This window comes from Pygocentrus nattereri, chromosome 18 (assembly GCF_015220715.1).
Source record: "Pygocentrus nattereri isolate fPygNat1 chromosome 18, fPygNat1.pri, whole genome shotgun sequence".
Lineage (NCBI taxonomy): Eukaryota > Metazoa > Chordata > Actinopteri > Characiformes > Serrasalmidae > Pygocentrus > Pygocentrus nattereri.
Window position 1 is genome coordinate 3,753,055 of NC_051228.1, and position 17,412 is coordinate 3,770,466.

Below are 17,412 nucleotides of genomic sequence, written 5' to 3' on the forward strand. Positions count from 1 at the left end.
TGAACAGTAGGTATTTGTACCTTTTCATAACTGAATGTTTTAAACCAGAACAATAAAAGAAAAAGCCTGGAGGCGAGACGAGTCAGTACAATACAAGGATTACAGTGCAATTATGTTCCCTGACTTAAAGTACTGAGATGTACCCTTGTGGGTTCCACCCCAGTGACAGTTTAGTACTTTTATTTCTGCAAGTGAGCTATTGGAATACCTGAGTGAGGGAACGGCCAGGAAAAAAATAAATAAACACCTGGATCTTATTATCTGTGTTAAGCAGCACAGATCTCTAGTAATATCACCCATAGAGGTGATGATTGGATATTTACAGGCCTTAGGCTTATCATGAATAAAAATAATGGGCACTATGAAGGTACATTTTTGTTCACTGAGGTTAAAAAGTGTAAGTGTTCCCTAACAACAATATTTTACAAAGCCATGGTCCTGCTGACAGGCCTAAAGTTGTATTCCACACTTCTTTAGCCTAAGAGAGGCTGCATTAGTTTACATAGAAGTCCTTGTAGTGATTGATTAATAAGGCTTAGTATGTAATAAGCCTGGAATGTTAAGAACGTATATTCGACCCAATTTTCCAATTTTTCTGCATAATTCAGTCATTGTGGCTGAAGTCACCCAGACTGGTTTCATGTGAATCTAGTACATTAATGTGGACATTACAGTGTAGTATGTTTCATTTGTGACAAAGAATCCTGCTTTTACCCAAAATAAAACATTTCAAATGTGGAATGGTATGAATATTAGGATTCATGGACACCTATCGATTAGTTAAGTTACACAGTGTTAGTATTAGTATCCCCACATGCTTGCTACATGAGGATCCGGGGGTGAGGGGGTGGGGTAATTATCCTCTGCATGGACATATGCATGAGATGATGTAAAACCCATAACAGCAATTTCTCACTTTTGATCTTTACGGCTGTTTTTTTTTTTTTTTCCTATCTGGCTGTCTTTACGCTGCTTTAGAATTTAACCTTGAGGCAGAGACGTCCTAGACTGACCTTAACAACGTGGCTTAGGTCATTCAGTCTGCTAACCTCTGGAGAGAAACAAACCTAAGGCACCAACACTGAGCACAAACACACACTGTGTATCTCACTGCCTGCACACAGCTTCATTAAAGTGAAGCACTCCCTCCGCCTGTGCGTAGTATGACTCACTGTGCCACTACAAACTCAACTGACTCAGAACACAGAGACTGACAAGCCTTGAATAAAAACATGCACACTGATACAGCTACACATAATCCTGTCCTAAGGTGAACTTGTTCCATAACCCATGAACCAAAATGCAATAAAAGTTCTGAAATTAAAGATCTAAAATGCCATTTCAGGTGGGGCAGTCGTGGGCTGGAGGTTAGGGAACCAGCCTTGTGCCCAGAAGGCCACCGGTTCATTCCCTGAGCCGACAGGATGTGACTGAAGTGCCCTTGAGCAAAGCACCTAAGCCCCTACTCCTCCCTGAGCACCACAGATACGGCTGCCCACCACTCCAGGCAGGTGTGCTCACTGCCTCCTAGTGTGTATGTTCACTAGTGTATATGTGTGTGTGTGTGTGTGTGTGTGTGTGTGTGTGTGTGTGTGTGTGTGTGTGTGTTTCTGTGCACGGAGGGGTTAAATGCCGAGGTCTAATTATTCTGTTTCTTCATTCTAATACTCCTAAAAATAGCGGTGTCAAAAGTTCTTTAAAGCAAGATCAAAAAGGAACCCAAGGTTGGCACCATGAAGGGGCCCTAACCCAACACAATATGATATACTAAGTACAGGCTTAAAAATAACCGGTCCTTCAAAGGTTCTTCAGCAAAGACAATGGTTCTAAATAGAAGGAAGAACACTCAAAGAACCATTTGCATGCTTTAAGTGTTCTTTGCATTATAAAATGGTCCTTCAGATTGATGGAGAATGTGCTGTGTATGGTTCTATACAGAACCTTGTCAAAAATAGTTCTACAGCACCAAAAAAGGTCGTTACAAGCTTGACACTGTAACAATAGCAGAACCATGTTTGGTCTCTTATTTACCTTTTAACTTAGTCATTTTGAAGACTTTTGTAAGACAATGCTGTGTAATATGATAAAATACATAAAAACACACTTTAAAAAAAACATCTACTGTGTTAATTTGTATATTATTTTGTCTGTTTGGCCTTCAGCCCATCACAAACCTCGCACATCATTCCTCCAAGTTTGGGCACACCTGGCCTAATCTTGCAATGGAGAACCACACAGTTAAAAGGTTATGTAAACAACTAAAAGTGTTTCTTCTGTGGCATCGCTCCTTTTAAGAGTGTATGGCATTGGTGTACAAGATCGTTTTGGGCTCCTTCATTATGAAAGAGGAATTCCACCAATTTTTCAAAGTCATTCAGAGCAAGTTGGTGTGAAATTCAATTGGAATTCTTGAGAAACTTACTCAACTTAGTCAATTGTTCACAGCGGTGGTGATAGCAACCAGACGTCTCTAAAGGCTCGCTCAGAGAAAAGGATTACATGAAATAATTCTGAATATGCTGCCTGATGTTTCATGATAGCTTAAATCTTTGACATAAACTTGTTTTTAAAATCTGTTTGAATTCGGGTTCACAGGGTAGAGATACATACACGGCTCTCTAAGGCAAAACAGTGACCTAATCTTATCTATTTGTGTATTTATTATTTTTCAAAATGTGTAACTATTTCATCGTCGTCACATATTCACACTACACAAAAACTCTTGTGCTCTTTCACTGATAGCTAGTAACCGGAATGCCTACATTTCTGTTGTAGGCATCATGACATGAATGACTTTATTCGCATCTCGGTGTTGGAATTACACAGAAATTTGGACACATTGGTGGAGTTCCCCTTTAAGACTGCACAGCCACACAAGCCTCAGCATCCGCAGTGAATAATGGATACGTGAGGTACTGCAGGGTGTGTGACATTTACTCCCACATGGTGAGGAGAAGAGGACAAGCTGAATGTGTCAAATATCGGATCAATTCTGGAGCTAAATTACACGCAAATGAGGAACAAACACAGAGGCTGATTTTTAACCACCTCAATCTGTTCAAGTCAATGAAACTATAATGTGAGGAGAGCTGGAGACCAAAATGAGCTCCCAGCATGAAATCTGTACACAACAAACAGACCAAGGACAGCATTTTGTGGCAGATATGGCAGGCTGAAGGTTAGGGATCTGGCCCTGTAACCAAAAGGTTGCTGGTTTGATCCTCAGCTCCAACAGTATGTGACTGAAGTGCCCTTGAGCAAGATGCCTAACCTCCCACTGCTCCCTGGGTACTGCGGATAGGGCTGCCCACTGCTCTGGGTAAGTGTGCTCACTGCCCCCTAGTGTGTGTGTGTGGTGATTCACTGCATGGATGATGTTTTCCTGTTGTAGGACTTATAAGGGTCTCTTGATCTTAATTTTTAATACAAATATCCAATTACTGATAAAGCAGCATGCTGAAATTATTTTATCCAAATGTTAATGTAAAGTCTTATGCACCTAAATAAATTGTTTGAAATCATAATCTGTGTGTGTGTTTTTCTGTTTGTTTGTTTTGTTTTTGCTTTTGTATATATATATATATATATATATATATATATATATATATATATATATATATATATATATATATATATATATATATATATATATATATGTACACTCACTGGCCACTTTATTAGGTACACCTTACTGTTAGTGAAAGGTTGGACCCCCTTTTGCCTTCAAGGCTGCCTTAATTCTTCATGGCAGACTTTCAACAAGGTGTTGGAAATGTTCCCCAGAGATTTTTGTTGGTTATTTGAGTTCTTGTTGCCTTTCTATCATCTCGAAGTTGTCTTAACCACCTACTTGCCTAAATGCATTGAGTTGGGGCCATGTGATTGGCTGATTAGCTATTTGTGCCAACAAGCAACTGAACAGGTGTGCCTAACAAAGTGGCTGGTGAGTGTATATATATATATATATATATATATATATATATATATATATATATATATATATATATATATATATATATATATACAAAAGAAATTCAGCTATAAAAACAGTATATATTTCTTAACTGGAACAGCTTTTTAAACATCTAATTTACTTAGATGCCTAAAACCTTTACAGAGTACATTTCAGTACATGCATTCATTTTTAATGTAATAAAACCTTTATTATTAATAGTAAAATAATAGTAATCATCATTAAAATAGTAAAATATAGTAATTGTTTATGTAATAAAGCTCCATATAGGTTAAAAAAGTTAGCTTTTTAAATATATTTATACTTAGATGACTAAAAGTATTTTATACACTTTTATAATAAAGTCTGTGGGGCCTTAATAATAATATGTGAAAAGTTTTAAAGGGAGTTCAGGTACAGGGCTTTAAAAAAGCCCACTGCGAAACACACGCTTGAAATTTGCATGAAAAAAGACTTAAAAGCTGACTTTTACATTTTAGAAAGTAAAAATAGCTCAAGCTCCCATTTAATGTCAATAGCTCAGGAGAAAAGTCTGGCATATTTTAAGACTATCAGGCTGTGCAGAGAGAAAAGCTGAAAGAGACACTGAGCCGCCGCTTTGGAGGCATCACTCCATCTGATGAAAAAGAGTGCAGGAGAGAGAGAAGCTGAGCAATGAATGTGTGAGAAAACGGGTGAAGTAGAGTGATGAACAATGATAAACAACATGACAGAGAACACAGATAAAAATAGGAGACAGTGCAAAGCAAGAAAGAAAGAAAGAAAGAAAGAAAGAAAGAAAGAAAGAAAGAAAGAAAGAAAGAAAGAAAGAAAGAAAGAAAGAATGGGATGAGAGAAAAATGAGAGAAAGAGAAAGACAGAAATAAAAGGAGGGAGGCAGAAGGATGAAATGGCAGAAAAGGAAGAGATGAAGACAGATGCAGAGAGAGAGAGGAAAAGACAGAAAGACTTCTAAAAAGAGTGAAACAAATACAGTGAGAGGGAGAGAAAGAAGAGTAATATGAAAAGAGAAAAAGGCAATGAGAGAGGAAAAATGAGAGGAAGAAACAGGAAGAGAGAAAAATTAAGTGTGTTAAACTGCATTAAACTGCAGAAAAACAGAGAAAAAAAAGAGAGTGATAAAGGGGAGAGAGAGAGAGAGAGAGAGAGAGAGAGAGAGCGAGAGAGACAGAGAGGCAGAGAGAGAGAGAGAGAGAGAAAGAGACAGAGAGGCAGAGAGAGAGAGAGAGACAGATACACAGAGAGAGAGAGAGAGAGAGAGAGAAAGAGACAGAGAGGCAGAGAGAGAGAGAGACAGACACAGAGAGAGAGAGAGAGAGAGAGAGAGAGAGAGAGAGACAGAGAGGCAGAGAGAGAAAGAGAGTGAAAGAGACAGAGACAGAGAGAGGCAGAGAGAGAGAGAGAGACAGAGAGAGACAGAGAGGTAGAGATAGGCAGAGAGAGAGAGAGAAAGAGACAGAGAGACAGATCGAGGCAGAGAGAGAGAGAGAGAGAGACAGAGAGAGACAGAGAGGTAGAGATAGGCAGAGAGAGAGAGAGAAAGAGACAGAGAGACAGATCGAGGCAGAGAGCGAAAGAGAATGAAAGAGACAGAGAGAGGCAGAGAGAGAGATAGGTAGAGAGAGAGAGAGAAAGAGACAGAGAGACAGAAAGAGGCAGATAGAGAGACAGAGAGGTAGAGATAGGCAGAGAGAGAGAGAGAAAGAGACAGAGAGACAGATCGAGGCAGAGAGAGAGAGAGAGAGAGACGAACACTGCAGTATCTGCAGCTCATTAAAGCTCTGAGGAGATGAGGCTGCAGGCTGATCAGTATGTACTGGGTCTTGCAGCAGAACCCCACAGGCCTCTAATCCAGATATCTCCCTCAGCCAGCCGGGCCATGCAGAACCAAACCTCTCCTCACTTTCACGGGTTTTTATCCAGGGCCTGATCCCTGTCCTCCACCAAGGACTAACAGAAATGACCTACTGGGGCAAAATGAGCCTGAGCAGCATCCTGAGAGAGTGAGTGAGGGACAAAATCACGCTGCATCAGTCCTTCAGTCCTTTCACTGACACTTCATGTCTTTCCTCACCGAGTTATAAATGGACCTAAATCCAACCAACTATATAATATCAGAGAACTACAGCCAAGATAACCACTTACACACACCCACACGGGTAATAAAACATCCAAAGTGCAGCTACAGAACATTGAAAATGCTGTTAAACCTGGAAAATTGATGTAAATGAAAAAAAAAACTTTTTGGACCTCTTCAGTGTGTCAAATGGCAACTTTCACACAATGTTTAACAGCTGCAGTGTGGGTGTATGATGTTAGTAGCTATTTCTTCAGTTTTAAACGGACTGAAAAGAATAAGCAAAAAAATAAGAACAAACACAACACAGATATTCATAAAAATCAACAGGTTATTTTCCAATTTTCCAAATTTTAAAAATAAAAACACAACTTGCTAAACAAAGAAGATGTTACATTAAACAAGACACGTATAATGTCCTATGTAACAGAATGAGAAACAGCTGTGGACAAAATCTGACAAAGTAAAAACAAATATTACTACTACAACTTCTGGTAATAATAATAATAATAATAATAATAATAATAATAATGTATTACAAAATAACACTATTGGGGAGGGGGGTGTGTATTTATATGTATGCAATAAACAACACAGAAGAAAATATGCTAATCACATAAAGAAGCAGCTGATGTTCTCAGTACACTAGACAATGGACTGACCATCTCAGAGCCCAGACCACCAGCCAACAGCATACTGTGACCACTGATGAAGGACTAGAGGATGAGCAACACAAACTGTGCAGCAGCAGATGAGCTGTCGTCTCTGACTTTACATCTACAAGGTGGACCAACAAGGTAGGAGTGTCTAATAGAGTGGACAGTGAGTGGACACAGTGTTTAAAAACTCCAGCAGGCACTGCTGTGTCTGATCCACTCAGACCAGCACAACACACACTAACACACTACCATCATGGCAGTGTCACTGCAGTGCTGAGAATGACCCACCACCCAAACAGTACCTGCTCTGTGAGGGTCCATGGGGGTCCTGACCACTGAAGAACAGGGTAACAGAGTATCAGAGAAACAGATGGACTACAGTCTGTAACTGTAGAACTACAAAGTGAAACTATACGGTCAGTGGAGCTGGTAAAGTGGACAATGAACGTAGAAACAAGGAGGTGGTTTAAATGTTATGGCTGATCAGTGTAAGGTTTCTGCGTCATGAGGTAACACTGCAGTGCCAGCGGAGTCGCTGTCCAACGCTCTGGTGCTGAAATCAACTGCTCAAAGCGCTTTGTGACGCAGTGTGACTGCATTCAAAAGTCTTGACAGACTTCTAGAACCTTTCTGTTAACTTCCTTATCCACATAATTTGACTGTTAGACTTGTATACAGTCGCAACTACAAAAACAACCATTTTGCTCACCTTCCCAGAGCTGGGGAGAGTCTGAGAGAAAGTCCATTAATGCTGATCAGCTCTGCGTCTGCAGGCGGAAACAGTGAGGGGAAAACTACTACGTCGCTCTTCAGCGTGTCTGAGCTGAAGCACATGTTGGGATTGAACCCCAGTCTAAAGCATAGAAGGCAGAGATGTTACCCACTACACTAACCAACCACCACAATGGAATATGATATTTCAGTGTTTTTCATTTGAAACTTGATCTATCGCCTACAGCACGAGCAGAATCATCCTTGGAGCGATGTTATCGTTCACATTCTTCTCGTTAAAGCTCAGAGCATTGTCATTCACATCTGAAACTTCAATGTCAACCACGTGGGTGCTAGAAAGTGGTAGGGTGCCTCATCTTTTGCTGTAATTGTTATACTGTACTGTGACATGTTTTCCCTATCGAGATGACTGCCATGCACGATGGAGTAGTAATTTTTACAGGTGGACTCAAGTTTGAAAGGTAGTTCTCCAAACATATTACAGCTCACATTACCATTCATTCCACCATTCTTGTCAGAAACTGTTACCAGAGCTACAGCAGTGCCTGTTTTGGCATCTTCCCTTAGAACTGTTAGCAAGTGCATTACGCTAATTTCTGGTGTGTTGTCATTAACATGTACAATTTTGACTAGAAGTTTACAGTTAGCGATCCTTGGGGAAGAACCTTTATCATGGGCTTCAACTCTGATTTCATGGTAAGCTTTATTTTAAAATCAATAACTCCCTTCACTATCACTTCACCAGTGTCAGAATCGACTGAAAACATCTAGATTCTTTTCTTGGCCATGGCTGCTGAAAAGATACTTCATCTGTCCGTTTAGACATTCATCTATGTCAGAAGCATTTAATTTTACAGTATTAGTTCCTCTTGGCGTGCTTTCCATCATGCGTACCTTGTAGAAAGAGCTGCTAAATACCAGGACGTTATCGTTTATGTCAAAAGTCTTGACTACAATCTGCAAATAGCCAGACCTGGTTGGCCTCCCTCCATCAAAAGCCATCAAAACAAGTTAGATCGATGGTTCTTTCTCTCTATCTAAAGCTTTACGAAGCATAAGCTCCACAGATGTGCCATGTTCTCCATGGTGGTTAATGCCCAATGAAAAATGTTCACTTGGGCTCAGTTTGTAGCTTTTCACCCATTGAGAATCAACATCAGCATCAAATGCACAGAGCAGCGAAAATCTAGCTGCTGGCTGTGCGGCTTCAGATATGCTGAAGACCTGAGTTCTCACTGTGAAAACAGGAGAGTTATTAACATGTTAACTATGAATTAGTGCAGACTCAAAGTATGCTTAACCATAGCTTCGAAATTAAAGGAGCAAGAGGGAGCATCAGGGCAGAGCTCAACGCGACCAATCCTCTCCCTCACGTACAAGATGCCAGTCTTGAGATTCACATCAAAACACCTGCTGTTCGAGCCAGGCACAAGCTGAAACGCACGAAATTCCAAGTTATGGATGTTCAGATGCATATCCTTCACCAAATCCCCAACCACGGTGCCAGTGTTTACTTCCTCTGGCACGGATTAAACGATCTGACCATCCATTCGAGCAAGGAAAGCCTTGAAGTAAGATTACAACTACAACCAATTACAACCAATTACAAACTATCTTGCATTTGAACCACAGTGGTGACACTTAAAGGAAAGGAGGACAAGAACGTCTATATGTCATTTGTTCCTACTGATTTGCACATTACTGATGATGAGTTATTATAAACTATATATATATATATATATATATATATATATATATATATATACACTTACCAGCCACTTTATTAGGTATACCTGTTCAGTTAACACAAATAGCTAATCAGCCAATCACATGGCCACAACTCAATGCATTTATGCATGTAGAGGTGGTCAAGACAACTTGTTGAAGTGCAGACCGAGCATCAGAACGGGGAACTATAATAATCAACCAAAATCTCTGAGGAATGTTTCCAACACCTTGTTGAAAGTTTGCCATGAATAATTAAGGCAGTTCTGTAGGAAAAAGGGGGTCCAACCATTTACAAGCAACCTAATAAAGTGGCCGGTGAGTGTATATATTTAATCAGCACTATGTTATAACACATTCTTAATAATGAATGTGCCGAAATTTCTTCCTTGGACTCATGCCATAGAAGCAGCAGCGCCGTTCTGGGTTCTGAAAAAGAACCTTTCAGTGGGTGGTTCTTTAATCATTTGAGCAAATAAGAAGAGTGAGTGTGAAGAACATTTTTTGAAGTGTGAAGATCCTCCATATCAAACATGTTAAGTCAACCATTTTTTCCTAAGACCATAGCATACCAAGCCAGGGACCATAACATAATGATATATACTATTTCACTAGAGCACTGTACCATAACATATATACTATACTGCCCAATATTGTAGCATACCACACTTCTGCAGACCCTTTAAACACTGACTTAATCAATTACCATTAGGACATACTATATCAGCTCTGTATTGAAAAATAATGCCAAGCAATAAAGCAAGGAAATATTAACAGCAGTGAATTGTGGCACTTAAGACAAAATACAGGAAATAAAGGTGTTCATAACATCCTGATAATGCATATAGCCTCTATAAACATACTGTATGTACTAGCTTATTAAAATCTAACATGCGTTGGTTGGAATTTAAAGGTGTAAGGGGTACAATGGAGGCGCAAAAGTGGTACAAGTGCTGTATTTATACGAAACTTGTAGGATTACCATTTGGCTAAAGAATTAATCTACTTAGACCGACATTATGCCTTGATTTCTTTACCCCCAGCACCTTTAATATGATGGATGCATTGTCATGCAAACATATTAATTTGATGCCCTTACCTTCCCAGAGCTGGGGAGAGTCTGTGTCCGAGAGAAAGTGTCCCCTCCATTAATGCTGATCAGCTCTGCGTCTGCAGGCGGAAACGGCGAGGGGAAAACCACGACGTCGCTCTTCAGCGTGTCTGAGCTGAAGCACACGTCGTACTGCTGAGTGGCTTTAGAGTAAGACCAGCTCCCGTCAGGGTGTGTAGTGACCACTGGAGCACTGTACCTGCTTAAACCGCCCTCTGACCCGCAGCATTTACCCACTATCAAACCAATGAGGCTCAGCAGAAAGATCACCGACACTGAGACAATAGCGATGAGCAGATACAGATTCAGATCAGAGAAGCCCTCCTCCTTCATCGGCACTTGTCTTAGGGAAGGCTGCCCGCTGTCCAGACTTTCAACCACCACAACCTCAACAGTCACTGTAGCTGATAGTGAAGGTTCTCCATGGTCACATACCGTCACAACAAGTGGGTGAGTTTTTAAATCATTATCACTCATTCGTCTCTTAGTCCTGATTTCTCCAGAGCTGCTTCCAATGCGGAACAGATTAGTCCCCTTAGGCTCAGTGATGTGATAAGACAGCAGCGCATTATAACCAGAATCAGAATCTACAGCTCGGATTTTAGCCACATAGTAGCCCCCTTCAGCAGAGTAGGGGACGTTCTCGGTGTTTACTGACCCAGCCTCAGAGTAAGGAGGTAAGATCACTGGACTGTTGTCGTTCTCATCCAGGATAAAGACATTTATAGTTACATTACTACTAAGAGGAGGGACACCAGAGTCAGTGGCCTGGACTTTAAAATTAACCTGTTTGGTTTCCTCGTAATTGAAGGACTGTAAGCTGAACAGCTCACCTGTGAGGGAGTTTATGTTCATTAAAGTGGACACAGGCGCACTAGCGCCCTCTGCATCGATCAAAGCATATGACACGTGCGCATTGTCGCCGTCATCTACATCTCGCGCTGTCAGAGTTGCTAACAAAGCCCCCACTGGACTATTTTCTTTGACGTTAATGTGAATAATTGGTGCTGCAAATAGTGGTGCGTTATCGTTCACATCTGAAACGTGAACCTGGATGACTGAGGTGGTAGAAAGCGGTGGACTCCCCTCATCATTGGCAGTAATAGTTATATTATATTGGGACACTCGTTCTCGATCTAATGGCTCGTTAACAACCAGTGAATACGAGTTTCTGTATGATGACTGTAGTTTAAAAGGGCTTCGTCCTGTTACTCTACAGTCTACTTTGCCATTTGTGCCACCATCTTTGTCCGAAACCGTAACCAAAGCGAAACCAGTGCCAGGCTTTATATCCTCACTTATCGAGTTCATGAGCAAGGTCACTGAAATCTCAGGTGCGTTATCGTTTATATCCACTACTTCAATCAATACTTTGCACATAGCATGTCTTGGACTAAGGCTCTTGTCTTGAGCTCGTATTCTTAGCTCAATAGCTGGATTTTCTTCATAATCAACGTTTCCTTTCACTGTAATGTCTCCTGAATCTTGATTTATAGAAAATAAATTTACTACAGAGCTTTTCTCATGGCCTACAATAGCATAAACAACTTGACCATTCATGCCTTCATCAGAGTCTGTAGCTGAGACAGTCGCAATTTTAGTCGCAATCGGTGCATTCTCCAGGACTTTGACTTTGTACAAAGCCTTGCTAAACACTGGATTATTGTCATTGATATCCAACACATGCACCATCACCTCCAAACCCCCAGATTTTGGAGGTTTTCCACCATCTACAGCAGTGAGAGTGAGCTTAACCACAGCTTGCTTCTCTCGATCTAACGCTTTCTGCAAGACCAGCTCTGCTGAGACACCTTCTCCACTGCTCTGGACATCTAGTGAGAAATATTCATTCGCACTAAGCTTGTAGCTCTTCACCGCGTTCGTGCCCACGTCCATGTCTCGAGCTAAAGGCAGAGAAAAGCGATCTCCAGGGAGAACGTTCTCAGTAATGTTCAGCACAAGAGTCTCAATCGAGAAGACCGGCGAGTTGTCGTTAATGTCTACGATATTCACTTCAACGCGGTACAGCGTCAGAGGGTTTTGCGCCATCGCTTCGATATTTAAGGAACATCTCTGCTTCGCCTCGCACAGCTCCTCCCTGTCGAGCCTGTCGTTCACAAACAGAGCTCCCGTTTTCAGATTCACCTCGAAATACCTCTTATTCGATCCAGCCACCACCTGAAACAGGCGCGATTGCAGCTCCTGGACATCGAGGTTGAGATCCTTCGCTATGTTCCCGACAACGGTGCCCTTCTTCACCTCCTCTGAGACGGAGTATGAAACCTGAGCGCGGGACAAACCCCAAAAAGAGAAAAGCAGCAGCGCCCAGATGGAGCGAGGTCCTCCACTGACCGTGAAACCCATCGCCTCTCCGTGTTTAAGGTATTTAAACGGTTACTTGCTAGATCTGATATTATAACCAGCGCTCAGACATTCGCTCAGCAACGCCAGTCCGCGTTCACGAGTCTCTCTCACGCACCTCCCACGAATTCAGCATCGAGAAAGAGGAACCGGAGAGTCAGTAACGAGTCACGAACTTCAAAATCACGGTCAACAGCGACATCTTGCGTTTGCAGATGGTTTCACGCGGACATTCTACAGGCTTCAGAACACGCAGATACATAAACACAAAACTTTGAAAAAACACATTTTAAATAAAAATTCACGAAAAAATGAAGCGCGTGTTTTTCACTGTACATGTTTTCTACCATTAATTCGGTCCTTTAGACATAAAAACCACCATCAGAGATTTCAGAAAAGCATCCAACTGACAACAAATGATTCATTCGTTCATCCTCTTTAACCACTTAATCCAGCTAAGGGCGAAGGAAATTATTATTATTGTTGTTGTTGTTGTTGTTGTTGTTGTTGTTGTTGTTGTTGTTGTTATTATTGTTGTTATTAATAATAATAATAATAATAATAATAATAATAATACATAGAAAATATTGTAATGGTAAATTTACATATGATTCAATTTCATCGAAATGCATTGTCTGGTTTTTGTCATTGTTCTATTTTATTTTTATTTATTTTATCTTATTTTATTATTATTATTATTATTATTATTATTATTATTATTATTATTATTATTATTATTATTATGTTCGAGGAAACATTACAACAAGAACACTGCTTTATACAGAAACACATCATGGTTATGGATTGGAGCGCTTTTAATTATAAAACTCAGACAATAAACATTTAAGTTTGCTGTATATTTTCATGGCCCTGAGATGGACTGGCGACCTGCCCAGGGTCTTTCCTGCCTTTCCTGCCTCCAGCTCAACCCTCGACCCAGAAGGATAAGTGGCTTAGACACTGTGTGTGTGTGTGGCTATGTGTGTATGTGTCTGTGTGTGTGTGGCTATGTGTGTATGTGACTGTGTGTGTGTGTGTGTGCGTGTGTGCGTGTGTGTGTGTGTGTGTTATTTTCATATTGCATCTCTGAGTGCCATTATGAGTTGATGATGTCGAAATTTCAAAAAGCTTTTTACACAAGTCCAGCCTGCTTTTACAATCAAAGACTGCCAGAATATTTAAAATAATCAATAATATATTCAGTAATATTTCAAGTGTAACTACACATGGCCATCACTTGGTATTTCAGAAAGATCATAAAGGTGGGATTTTTGCAAATAGCACCATAAAATCGACACCAACTAAAACAAAAACCTCCAAACCAGACCATGAAAGAAAGTTCCAATCTCTTCTGCGTTTAGGGGGGAAAGCCATGTCAACATCAAGCCGGCCACGTGAACAACTGTCTGAATTCAAGCCACATGATGGACAGCGATTAATATCATGAAAACCAGCAGTTTCAGACCATTTAAGCCTCATTGTTTCCTGGTCGTTCTGTTTTTTTATAGTCAATATTTTTCTCACTCGACTCGTAAAATAAATGTGATAACTGACAAACTGTGTCCAACCACACACAACAGTGTGTTCAAATGTCAAGACATGTTTTGAGTTGATTTTGACCTAAAATGTACAACAACAAGGAAATGGAAAGATTACAGCTTTCAGTTCAGGAGCAAAAACGCACATCAAAAACAGAGAGACTCAAAAACTCACTAAAGCACCTCCAAAGTGCTATAATACAACTTGATGCAACGCAAAACCTAACAGCCAATTACAGCCTTACCTTCCCAGAGCTGGGGAGAGTCTGTGTCCGAGAGAAAGTGTCCCCTCCATTAATGCTGATCAGCTCTGCGTCTGCAGGCGGAAACGGCGAGGGGAAAACCACGACGTCGCTCTTCAGCGTGTCTGAGCTGAAGCACACGTCGTACTGCTGAGTGGCTTTAGAGTAAGACCAGCTCCCGTCAGGGTGTGTAGTGACCACTGGACCGCTGCACCTGCTCAAACCGCCCTCTGACCCGCAGCATTTAGCTGCTATCAAACCGATGAGGCTCAGCAGAAAGATCACCGACACTGAGACAATAGCGATGAGCAGATACAGATTCAGATCAGAGAAGCCCTCCTCCTTCTTCGGCACTTGTCTTAGGGAAGGCTGCCCGCTGTCCAGACTTTCAACCACCACAACCTCGACAGTCACTGTAGCTGATAGTGAAGGTTCTCCATGGTCACATACCGTCACAACAAGTGGGTGGGTTTTCAGGTCGTGGTCACTCATTCGCCTCTTAGTCCTGATTTCTCCAGAGCTGCTTCCAATGCGGAACAGATTAGTCCCCTTAGGCTCAGTGATGTGATAAGACAGCAGCGCATTATAACCAGAATCAGCATCTACAGCTCGGATTTTAGCCACATAGTAGCCCCCTTCAGCAGAGTAGGGGACGTTCTCGGTGTTTACTGACCCAGCCTCAGAGTAAGGAGGTAAGATCACTGGACTGTTGTCGTTCTCATCCAGGATAAATACGTTCACAGTCACATTGCTGCTGAGTGGAGGAGCTCCAGAGTCAGTGGCCTGGACTTGGAACTGGAATCGTTTTGCTGTCTCATAGTTGAATGATTGCATACTAACTATTTCACCATTTACATGATTAATATGAAACATGGTTGATATTGGAACCTCAGTGTTGGTGTTCTCTAACAGTGTGTATGAAAGTTCGGCATTCACTCCAAGATCTGGGTCATTTGCCTTTACTTTTGTCACAAGACCCCCAACTTGGCCATTCTCATGTACATAAGCATCAATAACAGGTGCTGAAAACTGTGGTGCGTTATCATTGACGTCAGAGACGTAAACAGTGAGTACACTGCTGCTGGATAGAGGTGGAGCTCCTTCATCTGTAGCTGAAATGGTGATGCTATATTCAGAAATGCTTTCTCTGTCCAGAGGTCCATCTACTACCAGGGAGTAATGGTTGCTATATGATGAGTCCAGTTTGAAAGGGGAGGAGCCTTTAATAGAACAATGTACGACACCATTTTTGCCTCCATCTCTGTCAGAAACTGTAACTAAAGCCACAGCAGTACCAGGTTTGGTGTCCTCCTTGACGCTGTCCAGCAGTGGGGTCATTATAATCTCGGGTGCGTTGTCATTCTCATCTAAAACTTCTACCAAAACTTTGCATTGACTACTTCTAGGAGGACTGCCTTTGTCTCTTGCTTGGACTCTCAATTCAATGGCAGGTGTTTCTTCATGATCAATCTGGTTCTTGACCACAATGTCCCCAGTTTCAGGAATGACAGTAAACAAACCATCTGTTTTGGCATTTCCACGTCCGAAAAAGGAGTAAACAAGTTCACTATTGGTGCCTTCATCTAAATCAGTGGCAGTAAGAGATATGATTTTAGCACCTACTGCAATATTTTCTCTGATTTTGACTTTGTAGAGAGGCTTATTAAAAACAGGCTTATTGTCATTGACATCTATTACATGTATAGTAATATGTAATGTCCCTGTCTTCTGAGGTTTTCCACCATCAAGAGCAGTCAAGACTAAACTAATAGCTGACTGTTTTTCTCTATCCAAAGCTTTCTGAAGAACTAACTCCACAGAAACAGTGGGCTCTCCACTCTGCACATCAATGGAAAAGTATTCATTGGTACTTAGTCTGTAATCTTTCAGCGAATTACTGCCAACATCAGCGTCCTCAGCCACTGGAAGATGAAATCTCTCTCCTGGACTTGCGTCCTCTGTAATATTCATACTTATCCCGCCGTCCAGGAAACGTGGCGCGTTATCATTCACGTCCAAGACGTTCATTTCAATCCGATAAAGGTTATGCGGGTTCTGCGCGAGGGCCTCTACGTTCACAACGCATCTCTGACTGTGCTCACAAACCTCCTCGCGATCAACCCTCTCGTTCACAAACAGCGCCCCTGTCTTCATATTTACCTCGAAATACTTCTTGCTAGATCCAGACACGATCTGAAACATACGTGACTCGAGCTCGTGAACGCCGATCTTGAGATCTTTGGCGATGTTTCCAACCACTGTGCCTTTATCCACCTCCTCCGAGACGGTGTACACGATCTGACCAAGCGATGTTGCCCACAAACAAGCACACAGAAGGAGCCACATGCGGACCCATCCATCGATCTCCATGCCTGAGCAACGACAACCAGATCAGAAGAGATGAACAATAAAGGTCTGTTTGGTTTCACAGTCCGAGCCCTCCGCGCAGCGTCTTCACCCAACCTCTCCCTCCTCCTGAACAAGAGCGTTTCCTATCGCAGAGACTCTGGAAAGGAGGAGCCACGCATTGAAATGAGGCTGCAGCCTTCAAACTCGCGGTCTACAGCGACATCGCGTGACGTAAAGGCAGCAGTGCAGAATAATAAAAAATATTAATAAACCAAGTGGGTTTTTTTTAGTTATAAGCTATAAATTACGACATATTCTGAGGTAAGAAAGTCTGTATATAATGACTCTACTGTGACTCGTGGAATAAACATGTGTGAAGTGATTTAAAAAGTTTATACACAAATGTGCTAATTATTATTATTGTTATTATTGTTGTTGTTATTATTATTATTATTATTATTATTATTATTATTATTGTTATTATTATTATCATTATTGTTGTTGTTGTTGTTGTTATCATTATTATTATTATTATTATTATTATTATTATTATTATTATTGTAGTAGTAGTAGTAGTAGTAGTAGCCATAAATAAAGAGCAATTAAAGTCTACAGTGAAAAACTAAACTCAATCACTTTTGTTAC

The 17,412-nt window shown here is 41.1% G+C and overlaps 2 protein-coding genes across 3 annotated transcripts in view; both read right to left on the reverse strand.

The window, feature by feature from the left end:
• The window catches only part of LOC108437803 (protocadherin alpha-C2-like), a 334,331-nt gene extending 321,332 nt beyond the window's left edge, over positions 1-12,999 (reverse strand). The window contains exon 1 of one of the 2 annotated variants that reach the window (XM_037547174.1): positions 10,266-12,755. In XM_037547174.1, the coding sequence (XP_037403071.1) occupies positions 10,266-12,641 (2,376 nt within the window). In that variant the 5' untranslated portion in view covers positions 12,642-12,755. Of the gene's footprint in view, positions 1-10,265 lie in introns of both variants that reach the window. The other variant, XM_037547175.1, reaches the window with a different exon arrangement.
• An 825-nt stretch (positions 13,000-13,824) lies between these two features.
• Positions 13,825-16,934, reverse strand: LOC119265981 (protocadherin alpha-13-like). Its single transcript, XM_037547193.1, has one exon. It carries the CDS (start codon positions 16,786-16,788, stop codon positions 14,410-14,412), a length of 2,379 nt encoding a protein of 792 aa, XP_037403090.1. The 5' UTR covers positions 16,789-16,934; the 3' UTR covers positions 13,825-14,409.
• Positions 16,935-17,412: the final 478 nt, after the last annotated feature.

What these genes read in the sequence shown, in the direction of transcription:
- LOC119265981 (XM_037547193.1), bottom strand. Translation starts at nt 16,788, where the DNA reads ATGGAGATCGATGGATGGGTCCGCATGTGGCTCCTTCTGTGTGCTTGT.